At 49.0% G+C, this 16,173-nt stretch overlaps 1 protein-coding gene across 2 annotated transcripts; it reads left to right on the top strand.

Annotated features, from left to right (window-relative positions):
* The first annotated feature begins 645 nt into the window (after window positions 1-645).
* LOC140396730 (homeobox protein koza-like) lies at window positions 646-7,061 on the top strand. Of its 2 annotated transcripts, none has more exons than XM_072485477.1 (2): window positions 646-889; window positions 6,529-7,061. In XM_072485477.1, the coding sequence occupies exons 1-2, from the start codon at window positions 688-690 to the stop codon at window positions 6,918-6,920; spliced, it is 594 nt and encodes a 197-aa protein (XP_072341578.1). In that variant the 5' UTR covers window positions 646-687; the 3' UTR covers window positions 6,921-7,061. The 2 variants fall into 2 exon arrangements, with proteins under 2 accessions (XP_072341578.1, XP_072341579.1); XM_072485478.1 differs by having other exon boundaries at window positions 6,532-7,061.
* Window positions 7,062-16,173: the final 9,112 nt, after the last annotated feature.

Raw genomic sequence — 16,173 nt, forward strand, 5'->3', positions numbered from 1 at the left:
ACAGTTGTCGATGTTGAATGATGTTTGGTTTGCGAGCTGATGGGGGAGCCAGATCCATTCTTGCAGAGCAAGTTTGTGTCCAGCTGGCTGAATTGTATTTCCCAGTGCTAGCCCACTGCCTCCCCTTGGGACCTCTCTCCCCGGGGTTGTGGGAGACATGGACTCTGGTCCCTGTGTGTGTGGGAGCACGTTCCCTGGTCCAGTCGCCACGTCCCAGGTTCTGTTGTGTATGCTGCCTTGCTATCCTGGTCAGATTTGGGATCTGTCAGAATCATCCAGCCCTCCCCCCTCTGAGAATCTCTTCTCCCTCTGCGGGTACAGCATCCTGGAGAGGGGTTTGAACAGTCCAGATCCCTGGGGAATAAGGCTGAGGAGGGATTGGGAATGTGTGTCCAAGGCAGTGAAGTTGTTGTTTAATCTGCGGGCTGGGACAGGTAGTGTTTAGAGTTAGTGATCGTGCCACTAGCTGCAGCTCACCTGTTCCCTCCCAGGGGGAGGGATTGCAGTGTGCCCTCCCTTCTCAGCTATCCATCCGTGTGTATAAAATACACCCTGCAGGATGCACTGCCCCACAGCTGGAGTACAGCCCTGTCCCAGCTTTCAGCCTGCCCCCAGAGTCCCAGTCGTCCGTCGTCGTCCCCCTCCCCCCCCCCCCCCGACCCCCCAGGGCTGGGGGGAACACAGACCATGGACACAGCCCGCAAACGCTTCACCTCCTTCCGCATCGAGGACATCCTGTGCCCCCGGGAGAAGCCGGGGGTCCCCCACAAGCCGGAGACCGGTCCCTGGACAGGCAGCAGGGAGGCAGCAGGACAGAGGAGCAGCCTGAGCCCTGGGGCGGCGCACAGTGGCGGGACACAACATCTGGATGCTGCAGTCGCAGCAGGAGGTAGGAGAACACATCTGGGCCATTCAGCACTCCCTGGCTTGCCCTCTGTGACTGAGTGCAGGGGGGAGGGAGGGAGGGCGGGGGGGGAGACAAATCCAGCCCTTTGGGACAGTGGAAACATTCCCCTGTGCTCTCAGAGGGCACACAGGGAGTTTGCAGTGTCACCTTGCAGCATCACTCCCCATGACAGGTGGGAACCGCTCTGTGTGGGTGTCTGTCTGTCCTCACATTTCCCACCGTCATTCCCAGGGCTGTCAGCCACTCTCACAGTCCCGGTGACCAGCACTCAAACACATTCTTCAATGAGCCAGGCAGAATCTTACAGCCAAATCTCCTGCCCAGGTGTCTCAATGAAATGAGATTGGAGTACGGGAACCTGAATTGTGATTAATCCACATATCTACAACACGATTTGCTCCCAATACAGCCTCCCTGGGCATCAGAAAGTAGTGCGTCTGTCAGAAAGGGGAACGGGTTTTTGTTTTTAAAGAAGCGCTCAGGTCCTCCAGACTGGAGCTGAACAGGCCAGGAATCAACACGCCTCACTCTGTTTCCCAAATGCTTTGCTCAAGGTTCCAAAGAATGTATCTGTTTAAATTGTTCTTCCTTGGGATGTGGGCGTCGCTAGCCCAGCATTTATTACCCATCCCTAGTTGCCCTCGGGAAGTGGTGGTGAGCTGCCTTCTTTAACCGCTGCTGTCCCCCGAGGTGTAGGTACACCCACAGTGCTGTTAGGGAGGGAGTTCCAGGATGTTGCCCCAGCGACAGGGAAGGAACGGCCGATATATTTCCCAGTCGGGGGGGGTGAGTGACTTGGAGGGGAACCTCCAGGTGATGGGGTTCCCAGGTATCTGCTGCTCTTGACCTTCTCGGTGGCAGTGGTCGTGGGTTTGGAAGGTGCTGTCTAAGGAACCTTGGTGAGTTACTGCAGTGCATCTTGTAGGTGGTGCACACGGCTGCCGCTGTGTGTCGGTGGGGGAGGGAGTGAATGTTTGTGGAAGGGGGAGCAATCAGCGGGGCTGCTTTGTCCTGGATGTTGTCGAGCTTCTCGAGTGTTGTTAGAGCTGCACTCATTTGGGCGGCACAGTGGCGCAGTGGTTAGCACTGCTGCCTCACGGCGCTGAGGACCCAGTTTCGAATCCCGGCTCTGGGTCACTGTCCGTGTGGAGTTTGCACATTCTCTCCGTGTCTGCGTGGGTTTCGCCCCCACAACCCAAACATGTGCAGGGCGGGTGGATTGAACACGCTAAATTGCCCCTTCATTGGAAAAACATAATTGGGTGCTCTAAATTTTTTTAAAAAGAGCTGCACTCATCCAGGCAAGTGGAGAGTATTCCATCACGCTCCTGACTTGTGTAGATAGTGGACAGGCTTTGGGGGGTCAGGAGGTGAGTTACTCGCTGTAGGATTCCCAGCCTCTGACCTGCCCTGGTATCCAGAGTATTAATGTGTCTGGGTCCAGTTCAGTTTCTGCTCAATGGTAACCCCCAGGATGTTGATTGTGGGGGATTCAGTGATGGTAACGCATTGAATGTCGAGGGGCGGTGGTTAGATCCTCGTTTGTAGGAGAGTGTCATTGCCTGGCGCTTGTGTGGCACAAATGTAACTTTAAAAAAAATAAATTTAGTGTACCCAATTAATTTTTTCCAATTAAGGGGCAATTTAGCATGGCCAATCCACTGACCCGGCACATGTTGGGCTGTGGGGGCGAAACCCACGCAGACGCGGGGAGAATGTGCAAACTCCACACGGACAGTGACCCAGAGCCGGGATCGAACCTGGGACCTCAGCGCCGTGAGGCTGCAGGGCTAACCCACTGCGCCACCCTGCTGCCCTCACAAATGTAACTTGCCACTTGTCAGCCCGAGCCTGGATATTGTCCAGGTCTTGCTGCATTTGGACAGGGACTGCTTCAGTGCCTTAAGGGTCACAATTGGTGAAGATTGCCACTTCTGACCTTATGTTGGAAGGAAGGTCATTGATGAAGCAGCTGAAGATGGTTGGGCCTGGGACATACCCTGAGGAACTCCTGCAGTGATGTCCTGCAGCGGAGATGATTGACCTCCAACCACCACAACCATCTTCCTTTGTGCCGGGTCTGACTCCAACCAGCGGAGAGTTTCCCCCCTGATTCCCACTGACTCCAGCTTAGCTCGGGCTCCTTGATGCCACGCTCGGTCAAATGCTGCCTTGATGTCAAGGACAGTCACTCTCACCTCACCCCTGGCATTCAGCTCTTTTGTCCATGTTTGAACCAAGGCTGCAATGAGGTCAGGAGCTGAGTGACCCTTGCGGAACCCAAACTGAGTGTCCGCGAGCAGGTTACTGCTGAGTAAGTGCCGCTTGAGAACACTGTTGATGACCCCTTCAGTCTTCAGTACTGTTGCTGGAATATTATCAGGGACCGTGGCCTTTGCGGTATCCAGTGCCTTCCCCCGTTTTCTGATATCATGTGGAGTGAATCGTATTGGCCGAACTCAGACATCTGCGATGCTGGGGACCTCCAGAGGAGACCCAGATGGACCATCCACTCGGCACTTCCGGCTGAAGATTCTGGAGAATGCCTCAGCCTTGGCGTTTGCACATATGTGCAATGGGGCAGCACGGTAGCTTAGTGGTTAGCATTGTGGCTTCACAGTGCCAGGGTCCCAGGTTCGATTCCCGGCTTGGGTCACTGTCTGTGCGGAGTCTGCACGTTCTCCCCGTGTGTGCGTGGGTTTCCTCCGGGTGCTCCGGTTTCCTCCCACAGTCCAGAGACGTGTGGGTTAGGTGGATTGGCCATGCTAAATTGCTCTTTGTGTCCAAAAAATGTTAAGTGGGGGTTACTGGGTTACGGGGGTGGGGTAGATACGTGGGCTTCAGTAAGGTGCTCTTTGTAAGGGCTGGTGCAGACTCGATGGGCCGAATGGCCTCCTTCTGTACTGTAAATTCTATGATTCTATGTACTGGGCTCCTCCATCATGGAGGACGGGGCTATTTGTGGCGCCTCCTCCTCCAGTCAGTTGTTTAATTCCCCACCACCATTCACGGTTGAATGTGGCAGGACTGCAGAGCTTAGATTGGCTCCGTCAGGTGTGGAATTGCTTAGCTCTGTCTATTACTTGCTGCTTATGCTGTTTGGCAAGTAGTCCTGGACTATAGCTTCACCAGATCAACACGTCATTTTTCGGTCTGCCTGGTGTTGCTCCTGGCACGCTGTCCCACACTCTTCATTGAACCAGGGTCGGTCCCCTGGCTGGGTGGTAATGGTAGAGTGGGGGACATCCCGGGCCAGGAGGTTACAGATTGTGGTGGATACAATTCTGCTGCTGCTGATGGCCCTCAGCGTCTCATGGATGCTGAGTCTTGAGCTGCTCGATCTGTTCGAAGTCTCTCCCATTTAACACGGTGGTCGTGCCACACAACACGGTGGAGGGTGTCCTCAATGTGAAGGCGGGAGTTTGTCTCCACAAGGACTGTGCGGTGGTCACTCCTACCGATACTGTCGTGGACAGGGGCATCTGCAGCAGGCAGGGTGGTGAGGATGAGGTCAAGTATGTTTTTCCCTCTTGTTGGTTCCCTCACCCCCTGCTGCAGTCCCAGTCTAGCAGCCCTGTCCTTCAGGACCCGGCCAGCTCGGTCTATGGCGGCACTCCCCCACCCAGAGTATTATCTGCACCGTTGCAACCCTCAGTGCTGCCTCCAAGTGTTGCTGAACAATAACCAGCGGGAGATTTCCTGCTCCATGGTGCTCCTGATTCCATGGAGCTCACCGCCAATGTTGACGATGCCCAGGGCAGCTCCCTGCTGACTGGATGCTATCATTCCACCACCTCTGCTGTGTGTGTGCCCAGTCGGTGGGACATACCCAGGGGTGGTGCTTATCTGTGAGGTACGATTCCGTGAGTATAACCATGTCAGGCTGTGAATGTTACTTGACTAGTCTGGGAAACATTTCCCAATTTTGGCACTAGCCCCCAGATGTTCTTAGGGACGGGGGGGGGGGGGACTTTTCAGGGCCGACTAGGCTGGATTTCCCGTTTTGTTTCTGGTGCCAATGTTGACACTGGGTGGTCCGTCCGCTCTCATTACTTTCAGATTTCTTAGTGGTTTGATACAAGCGCGTGTGTGTCCCCCCAACCATTTCAGAGGGGGAGTGAGGAGTCAACCACATTGCTGTGGTTCTGGGGTCAAATGTAGGCCAGACCAGGTCAGGACAGCAGTTCCTGCCCTAAAGGTAATTCGTGAAGCAGGTGGGCATTCACCACAATTGACAATGGTTTCATTGACGTCATGGCTGGTATATATAGATGGGAGGGAGGGAGGAGTTGGTGAGTGTAGCTGGGAGGGAGTGAGGAGTTGGTGAGTGTAGATGGGAGGGAGTGAGGAGTTGGTGAGTGTAGATGGGAGGGAGGGAGGAGTTGGTGAGTGTAGATGGGAGGGAGTGAGGAGTTGGTGAGTGTAGATGGGCGGGAGGGAGGAGTTGGTGAGTGTCGATGGGAGGGAGTGAGGAGCTGGTGAGTGTAGATGGGAGGGAGGGAGGAGTTGGTGAGTGTAGATGGGAGGGAGTGAGGAGTTGGTGAGTGTAGATGGGAGGGAGTGAGGAGTTGGTGAGTGTAGATGGGAGGGAGTGAGGAGTTGGTGAGTGTAGATGGGATGGAGTGAGGAGTTGGTGAGTGTAGATGGGAGGGAATGAGGAGTTGGTGAGTGTAGATGGGAGGGAGGGAGGAGTTGGTGAGCGTAGAGGGAGGGAGTGAGGAGTTAGGTGTATGTAGATGGGAGGGGAGTGAGGAGTTGGTGAGTGTCGATGGGAGGGAGTGAGGAGCTGGTGAGTGTAGATGGGAGGGAGGGAGGAGTTGGTGAGTGTAGATGGGAGGGAGTGAGGAGTTGGTGAGTGTAGATGGGCGGGAGGGAGGAGTTGGTGAGTGTAGATGGGAGGGAGTGAGGAGTTAGGTGTATGTAGATGGGAGGGGAGTGAGGAGTTGGTGAGTGTCGATGGGAGGGAGTGAGGAGTTGGTGAGTGTAGATGGGATGGAGTGAGGAGTTGGTGAGTGTAGATGGGAGGGAGTGAGGAGTTGGTGAGTGTAGATGGGAGGGAGGGAGGAGTTGGTGAGCGTAGAGGGAGGGAGTGAGGAGTTAGGTGTATGTAGATGGGAGGGGAGTGAGGAGTTGGTGAGTGTCGATGGGAGGGAGTGAGGAGTTGGTGAGTGTAGATGGGAGGGAGGGAGGAGTTGGTGAGTGTCGATGGGAGGGAGTGAGGAGCTGGTGAGTGTAGATGGGAGGGAGGGAGGAGTTGGTGAGTGTAGATGGGAGGGAGGGAGGAGTTGGTGAGTGTAGATGGGAGGGAGGGAGGAGTTGGTGAGTGTAGATGGGAGGGAGGGAGGAGTTGGTGAGTGTAGATGGGAGGGAGTGAGGACTTAGGTGTATGTAGATGGGAGGGAGTGAGGAGTTGGTGATTGTAGATGGGAGGGAGGGAGGAGTTGGTGAGTGTAGATGGGAGGGAGGGAGGAGTTGGTGAGTGTAGCTGGGAGGGAGGGAGGAGTTGGTGAGTGTAGCTGGGAGGGAGTGAGGAATTCGGTGTACCTTCACCTATGAAGACACTCTGCCCAGGTACAAATGTTTCCCGTTGAGTTTCAAGACCACTTTCTCTTTCTGTTCAGCAGGTGGCTCTCCGTCAAGCACCACCCACCAGGGGAGGACAAATGTCTCCAGCAGAGGTTCGAGGAACCCCAGGAAGAAGCGTTCCCGAGCAGCTTTCTCACACGCTCAGGTTTTGGGGCTGGAGCGACGGTTTGACAGTCAGAGGTATCTGTCAGCCCCAGAGAGAGCTGACCTGGCTGGGACCCTGAAGCTGACCGAGACTCAGGTGAAGATCTGGTTCCAGAACCGGCGGTACAAGACCAAGAGGAAGAAGCTGGCTACCAACCAGAACTGTGTTGATGCCAAGGAGCGGGCGCGGTGTTCCCGAGCACCCTTGGCACCTACCTTCCAAACTTACCACTGCTATCCCTACTTGTACTGCCTGGGATCCTTCCCAGCTACCATCTCCTGAGCTAAGGAATGGAATGGCCGGGAAGAGACAATGCAATTTATTTATTTCACCCTTGGCGGAGGGAAGAAGTTTTGGTCAACTTCCCATTTCTGTGCTGGTCTCAAAAATAAATGAAACTCGAATTTGACATTTTCTCTGCAACATTTGTAATAAAAGACTTGGTTTGTTTTGTCCCCGCGCTTGCCCCCTGATGCGACCATCGATTCACTCGAAGACACGTGGAGAAGTAAACCGTGGTTTTAATCAGCTTAGAACTGAGCCTGCCTGCGACCGGTACAACACTGAAGGCGGCCCCGCAGGTCAGCAGCTCTTATACTTCCTGTAAAGGGGGTGGAGCCATGGGCGGAGCCCGTACATGCCCCAACATACCCCCTGTGGGTGAAGCCACACAATGGCCCATAGGTAGAGCCCACAGGGTTAATAACATAACGCAGGGCACTGGTGAATTATCAGTAAATATACATTCACCGCACCCCCGTGTGTTTTATTTAAACCCCACTGGCTGAGTGACAGCAGACAACCTGCACACGATCGCAATCTCTTGTTTCATCCTTGGAAATAGCACCCGACTTGAGCCCACGGCTCCACCCTGTCCCCGTAACCCAGTAACCCCACCTAACCTTTGTTCACTCAGGGGCAATTTATCACGGCCAATCCGCCTAACCTGCACTTTGGACTGTGGGAGGCAACCGGAGCACCCGGAGGAAACCCACGCAGACACGGGGAGAACGTGCAGACTCCGCACAGACAGTGACCCGAGGCCGGAATCGGACCCGGGACCCTGGAGCTGTGAGGCAGCAGTGCTAATCACTGTGCCACCGTGCTGCCCTACTGTTGGTCACACAGCTCCTTCCCCTCGGGCCCCCGTTTACCAACTGGCCGGCCTTCGGGACCCACACCACGTCCGCCGACCAAGTGAGTCAAGGCAGCGTTTGGGACTCAAACGTTTTCTGAAGGAAATAATATAAACTTTTCCTGCTCTTAATCACGACTCAGTCGCCCCTGGTGCATTGAATTTGAGTCAGCATTGAATGAGGTCCGTGAAGGAAACTGTCCATTTCCAATAGGTAAAAGGCTCATTGATTTAGCCATTTAAATGTAAAAACTAAAGCCCAGTTTAAAATCCATTTTAAAATGGATTTCATCAGAGAACTTGAAGCATAATTGAGATTACAATGACACAGCTTGCAGAATGTGCAGTGGCAAAACACAGGGTCTGAAACGTTCAAAGAAACTAGCTAGAGCTCATGCAACATTTTTACTGATATCACAAACTGACCATTGTTTTAAATAGCAAAAGCTATGCAGCATACCCAAGGTGTGTTCATGACTACAGGAAGACACCATTGTTCAGAATTCAGGTGGGAGCATGGTCAGCAATAAACCAGCAAAAACTAGAATCGATGAAGAGGATACATCACATTCCAACACACACAAACATCTACAAATGCAACATATCCGAAGGTCTGTCGCACATTGATGATTGACAACTAACCATCCAACCAAATGTATTTGAAACCTATCCACGCCAATCAGCACATTGCAGGGGTAGGGACAGATGGAGTTAGACTGATAACATTCTCCTTGAACATAGAAGTTCGGGAAGGCACTTTCTATCTTGATCCATCTATACTTTTACTTGACTATTCGCTATCCTTATTTTCATATTTTCCCTTCTAAAACTCTTGAAGACTGCGCAAGCTGTCTTTGCCTTCAGCAATAGACCATTTCTGTATTATTTTTGAAAGTTAAAATAGTTTTATAAATTACTTCTCTTGAAGTCTTTTGCCGGCAAGGCTTTATTGAGAATAGATTTAGTTTTCTCTCAATTATAATCAATAGAAGCAATAAAAGATTCTTACTTCGCAACCGAGAAGTGCAACTCAAATTTCGACTGAGTTTTAAAGTGCATGCGAGACTGCACTTGAACCGCACGGTAGGTCTCTCCAGGCAGGAACAGACAATCCTGCGATGCCCTCCTGTCAGAAAAGTCTCCCTGTTCAGGGTCACACATGAAGGTACAAAGTTACAGGTGAGAGGTACTGAAGAGCCAGCAATAATTGCGAACCTGCATTCACCATGGGACACTGCCTGGCAGGAAGAAGACTAAGGGGAGGAGAACAAAGAGCCGATATCACTGGGAGAGACAGTGATCTAAAACAGCCAGAAATCTGAAGATGGTGAAATTAAACTATATAATTGGCTTAAATGCAATTTAATTACTTGACGCAAGTTTACTCAACTCAAGTACCCTATGAGAATAAGTTAATCAATATTGATGATGTGGACATGCCGGCGTTGGACTGGGGTGAGCACAGTAAGAAGTCTTACAACACCAGGTCAAAGTCCAACAGGTTTGTTTCAAACACTAGCTTTCGGAGCACTGCTCCTTCCTCAGGTGAATGAATATTGATGAATGCTGACAACACTAAAACTGCCCCACAGACAAGTGGCAAACTGGTCCGGTTGTCATGAGACAGACAGAACGGACTTGAAAAACGTTTTCTCAGATCCTAATTATTTCCTCAACATCTCACTGTTTCGGATTGTTGAATACAGTTGCCAGAAGGTTTGCCTGCAGGCTTTCTGAATTGCCCAATTCTTACCCCACAGCAGATCACCCAACCGTTCAAAGAGAGCTGGGAGATGGATTAATTAAGTCATCTCACAATTGAAACTGTTCATGGTTTTAAAACAAAAAGTTTTGAAATTGATGTTTTGACATCCCTGTACACCAGGACAGCACAGCGGCACAGTGGGTTAGCACTGCTGCCTCACGGCGCCGAGGTCCCGGGTTCGATCCCGGCTCTGGGTCACTGTCCGTGTGGAGTTTGCACATTCTCCCCGTGTCTGCGTGGGTTTCGCCCCCACAACCCAAAGATGTGCAGGGTAGGTGGATTGAACACGTTAAATTACCCCTTCACTGGAAAAAATGAATTGGGTACTCTAAACCTGAAAAACAAAAAAACAAAATCTCTCTGTCCATCAGCAATTACAACTGTCGCCCATGGTGACACCATTTGGATAACTGCCATGGTCGTTTAAAATTGGTCAGCTTTACAAATGCGCCCCAGGTGTGTTACATATAAAATCCGTAGCTCCATGTGCATTCTGACATGCACCCGCAAATCAGCCGCCTGTCATGACCCGCACACTGAGATACCCTGGTACAGTACAGACTGGAATCTAATCGAGGGGTTCGGGATGGTTTATATGTAGAATAACAGATACCCGGGAGTGAGTTACAGACTGGAATCTAATCGAGGGGTTCGGGATGGTTTATATACAGAATAACAGATACCCGGGAGTGAGTTACAGACTAAAATCTAATCGAGGGGTTCGGGGTGGTTTATATATAGAATAACAGATACCCGTGAGGGAGTTACAGACTGGAATCTAATCGAGGGGTTCGGGGTGGTTTATATATAGAATAACAGATACCCGTGAGGGAGTTACAGACTGGAATCTAATCGAGGGGTTCGGGGTGGTTTATATATAGAATAACAGATACCCGGGAGTGAGTTACAGACTGGAATCTAATCGAGGGGTTCAGGGTGGTTTATATATAGAATAACAGATACCCGGGAGTGAGTTACAGACTGGAATCTAATCGAGGGGTTCGGGGTGGTTTATATATAGAATAACAGATACCCGGGAGTGAGTTACAGACTGGAATCTAATCGAGGGGTTCGGGGTGGTTTATATATAGAATAACAGATACCCGGGAGTGAGTTACAGACTGGAATCTAATCGAGGGGTTCGGGGTGGTTTATATATAGAATAACAGATACCCGGGACTGAGTTACAGACTGGAATCTAATCGAGGGGTTCGGGGTGGTTTATATATAGAATAACAGATACCCGGGACTGAGTTACAGACTGGAATCTAATCGAGGGGTTCGGGGTGGTTTATATATAGAATAACAGATACCCGGGACTGAGTTACAGACTGGAATCTAATCGAGGGGTTCTGGGTGGTTTATATATAGAATAACAGATACCCGGGAGTGAGTTACAGACTGGAATCTAATCGAGGGGTTCTGGGTGGTTTATATATAGGATAACAGATACCCGGGAGTGAGTTACAGACTGGAATCTAATCGAGGGGTACGGGGTGGTTTATATATAGAATAACAGATACCCGGGAGTGAGTTACAGACTGGAATCTAATCGAGGGGCTTGGGGTGGTTTATATATAGAATAACAGATACCCGGGAGTGAGTTACAGACTGGAATCTAATCGAGGGGTTCTGGGTGGTTTATATATAGAATAACAGATACCCGGGAGTGAGTTACAGACTGGAATCTAATCGAGGGGTTCGGGGGATTTATATATAGAATAACAGATACCCGGGAGTGAGTTACAGACTGGAATCTAATCGAGGGGTTCTGGGTGGTTTATATATAGAATAACAGATACCCGGGAGTGAGTTACAGACTGGAATCTAATCGAGGGGTTCGGTGTGGTTTATACATAGAATAACAGATACCCGGGAGTGAGTTACAAACTGGAATCTAATCGAAGCGTTCAGGGTGGTTTATATATAGAATAACAGATACCCGGGAGTGAGTTACAGACTGGAATCTAATAGAGGGGTTCGGGGTGGTTTATATATAGAATAACAGATACCCGGGAGTGAGTTACAGACTGGAATCTAATCGAGGGGTTCGGGGGATTTATATATAGAATAACAGATACCCGGGAGTGAGTTACAGACTGGAATCTAATCGAGGGGTACGGGGTGGTTTATATATAGAATACCAGATACCCGGGAGTGAGTTACAGACTGGAATCTAATCGAGGGGTACGGGGTGGTTTATATATAGAAAAACAGATACCCGGGAGTGAGTTACAGACTGGAATCTAATAGAGGGGTTCGGGGTGGTTTATATATAGAATAACAGATACCCGGGAGTGAGTTACAGACTGGAATCTAATCGAGGGGTTCGGGGGATTTATATATAGAATAACAGATACCCGGGAGTGAGTTACAGACTGGAATCTAATCGAGGGGTACGGGGTGGTTTATATATAGAATAACAGATACCCGGGAGTGAGTTACAGACTGGAATCTAATCGAGGGGTTCGGGGTGGTTTATATACAGAATAACAGATACCCGGGAGTGAGTTACAGACTGGAATCTAATAGAGGGGTTCGGGGTGGTTTATATATAGAATAACAGATACCCGGGAGCGAGTTACAGACTGGAATCTAATCAAGGCGTTCGGGGTGGTTTAGTGATTGAATAACAGATACCCGGGAGTGAGTTACAGACTGGAATCTAATCGAGGGGTTCGGTGTGGTTTATATATAGAATAACAGATACCCGGGAGCGAGTTACAGGCTGGAATCTAATCGAGGGGTTCGGGCTGGTTTATATATAGAATAACAGATACCCGGGAGTGAGTTACAGACTGGAATCTAATCGAGGCATTCGGGGTGGTTTATATACAGAATAACAGATACCCGGGACTGAGTTACAGACTGGAATCTAATCGAGGGGTTCGGGGTGGTTTATATATAGAATAACAGATACCCGGGAGTGAGTTACAGACTGGAATCTAATCGAGGCATTCGGGGTGGTTTATATACAGAATAACAGATACCCGGGACTGAGTTACAGACTGGAATCTAATCGAGGGGTTCGGTGTGGTTTATATATAGAATAACAGATACCCGGGAGCGTGTTACAGACTGGAATCTAATGGAGGGGTTCGGGGTGGTTTATATATAGAATAACAGATACCCGGGAGTGAGTTACAGACTGGAATCTAATCGAGGGGTTCGGGGTGTTTTATATATAGAATAACAGATACCCGGGGGTGAGTTACAGACTGGAATCTAATCGAGGGGTTCGGGGTGGTTTATATATAGAATAACAGATACCCGGGGGTGAGTTACAGACTGGAATCTAATCGAGGCGTTCTGGGTGGTTTATATATAGAATAACAGATACCTGGGAGTGAGTTACAGACTGGAATCTAATCGAGGGGTTCGGGGTGGTTTATATATAGAATAACAGATACCTGGGAGTGAGTTACAGACTGGAATCTAATCGAGGGGTTTGGGGTGGTTTATATATAGAATAACAGATACCTGGGAGTGAGTTACAGACTGGAATCTAATCAAGGGTTTCGGGGTGGTTTATATATAGAATAACAGATACCCGGGAGTGAGTTACAGACTGGAATCTAATCGAGGGGTTCAGATGGTTTATATATAGAATAACAGATACCCGGGAGTGAGTTACAGACTGGTATCTAATTGAGGGGTTCGGGATGGTTTATATATGGAATAACAGATACCCGGGAGTGTGTTACAGACTGGAATCTAATCGATGGGTTCGGGGTGGTTTATATTCAGAAAAACAGATACCCGGGAGTGAGTTACAGACTGGAATCTAATCGAGGGGTTCAGATGGTTTATATATAGAATGACAGATACCCGGGAGTTAGTTACTGACTGGATTCTAATCGAGGGGTACGGGGTGGTTTATATATAGAATAACAGATACCCGGGAGTGAGTCACAGACTGGAATCTAATCGGGTTTGGGGTGGTTTATGTATAGAATAACAGATACCCGGGAGTGAGTTCCAGACTGGAATCTAATCGAGGGTTTCATGGTGGTTTATATATAGAATAACAGATACCCGGTAGTGAGTTACAGACTGGTATCTAATTGAGGGGTTCGGGATGGTTTATATATAGAATACCAGATACCCGGGAGTGAGTTACAGACTGGAATCTAATCGAGGGGTACGGGGTGGTTTATATATAGAAAAACAGATACCCGGGAGTGAGTTACAGACTGGAATCTAATAGAGGGGTTCGGGGTGGTTTATATATACAATAACAGATACCCGGGAGTGAGTTACAGACTGGAATCTAATCGAGGGGTTCGGGGGATTTATATATAGAATAACAGATACCCGGGAGTGAGTTACAGACTGGAATCTAATCGAGGGGTACGGGGTGGTTTATATATAGAATAACAGATACCCGGGAGTGAGTTACAGACTGGAATCTAATCGAGGGGTTCGGGGTGGTTTATATACAGAATAACAGATACCCGGGAGTGAGTTACAGACTGGAATCTAATAGAGGGGTTCGGGGTGGTTTATATATAGAATAACAGATACCCGGGAGCGAGTTACAGACTGGAATCTAATCAAGGCGTTCGGGGTGGTTTAGTGATTGAATAACAGATACCCGGGAGTGAGTTACAGACTGGAATCTAATCGAGGGGTTCGGTGTGGTTTATATATAGAATAACAGATACCCGGGAGCGAGTTACAGGCTGGAATCTAATCGAGGGGTTCGGGCTGGTTTATATATAGAATAACAGATACCCGGGAGTGAGTTACAGACTGGAATCTAATCGAGGCATTCGGGGTGGTTTATATACAGAATAACAGATACCCGGGACTGAGTTACAGACTGGAATCTAATCGAGGGGTTCGGGGTGGTTTATATATAGAATAACAGATACCCGGGAGTGAGTTACAGACTGGAATCTAATCGAGGCATTCGGGGTGGTTTATATACAGAATAACAGATACCTGGGACTGAGTTACAGACTGGAATCTAATCGAGGGGTTCGGTGTGGTTTATATATAGAATAACAGATACCCGGGAGCGTGTTACAGACTGGAATCTAATGGAGGGGTTCGGGGTGGTTTATATATAGAATAACAGATACCCGGGAGTGAGTTACAGACTGGAATCTAATCGAGGGGTTCGGGGTGTTTTATATATAGAATAACAGATACCCGGGGGTGAGTTACAGACTGGAATCTAATCGAGGGGTTCGGGGTGGTTTATATATAGAATAACAGATACCCGGGGGTGAGTTACAGACTGGAATCTAATCGAGGCGTTCTGGGTGGTTTCTATGTAGAATAACAGATACCTGGGAGTGAGTTACAGACTGGAATCTAATCGAGGGGTTCGGGGTGGTTTATATATAGAATAACAGATACCCGGGAGTGAGTTACAGACTGGAATCTAATCGAGGGGTTCGGGGTGGTTTATATATAGAATAACAGATACCCGGGAGTGAGTTACAGACTGGAATCTAATCGAGGGGTTCGGGGTGGTTTATATATAGAATAACAGATACCCGGGAGTGAGTTACAGACTGGAATCTAATCGAGGGGTTCGGGGTGGTTTATATATAGAATAACAGATACCCGGGAGTGAGTTACAGACTGGAATCTAATCGAGGGGTTCAGGGTGGTTTATATATAGAATAACAGATACCCGGGAGTGAGTTACAGGCTGGAATCTAATTGAGGGGTTCAGGGTGGTTTATATATAGAATAACAGATACCCGGGGGTGAGTTACAGGCTGGAATCTAATCAAGGGGTTCAGGGTGGTTTATATATAGAATAACAGATACCCGGGGGTGAGTTACAGACTGGAATCTAATCGAGGGTTTGGGGTGGTTTATATATAGAATAACAGATACCTGGGAGTGAGTTACAGACTGGAATCTAATCGAGGGTTTCGGGGTGGTTTATATATAGAATAACAGATACCCGGGAGTGAGTTACAGACTGGAATCTAATCGAGGGGTTCAGATGGTTTATATATAGAATAACAGATACCCGGGAGTGAGTTACAGACTGGAATCTAATCGAGGGATTCGGGGTGGTTTATATATAGAATAACAGATACCTGGGAGTGAGTTACAGACTGGACGCTAATCGAGGGGTTTGGGGTGGTTTATAAATAAAATGACAGATACCCGGTCGTGAGTTACAGACTGGTATCTAATTGAGGGGTTCGGGATGGTTTATATATGGAATAACAGATACCCGGGAGTGTGTTACAGACTGGAATCTAATCGATGGGTTCGGGGTGGTTTATATTCAGAAAAACAGATACCCGGGAGTGAGTTACAGACTGGAATCTAATCGAGGGGTTCAGATGGTTTATATATAGAATGACAGATACCCGGGAGTTAGTTACTGACTGGATTCTAATCGAGGGGTACGGGGTGGTTTATATATAGAATAACAGATACCCGGGAGTGAGTCACAGACTGGAATCTAATCGGGTTTGGGGTGGTTTATGTATAGAATAACAGATACCCGGGAGTGAGTTCCAGACTGGAATCTAATCGAGGGTTTCATGGTGGTTTATATATAGAATAACAGATACCCGGTAGTGAGTTACAGACTGGTATCTAATTGAGGGGTTCGGGATGGTTTATATATGGAATAACAGATACCCGGGAGTGTGTTACAG

The sequence above is a fragment of the Scyliorhinus torazame genome, chromosome 20 (assembly GCF_047496885.1).
Source record: "Scyliorhinus torazame isolate Kashiwa2021f chromosome 20, sScyTor2.1, whole genome shotgun sequence".
NCBI lineage: Eukaryota > Metazoa > Chordata > Chondrichthyes > Carcharhiniformes > Scyliorhinidae > Scyliorhinus > Scyliorhinus torazame.

Bases quoted from the DNA above. Each gene is read 5' to 3' on its own strand.
- LOC140396730 (XM_072485477.1), top strand. From the start codon at position 688: ATGGACACAGCCCGCAAACGCTTCACCTCCTTCCGCATCGAGGACATC. The intron at 890-6,528 runs GTAGGAGAACAC...CTTTCTGTTCAG, and splicing joins TGCTGCAGTCGCAGCAGGAG to CAGGTGGCTCTCCGTCAAGC.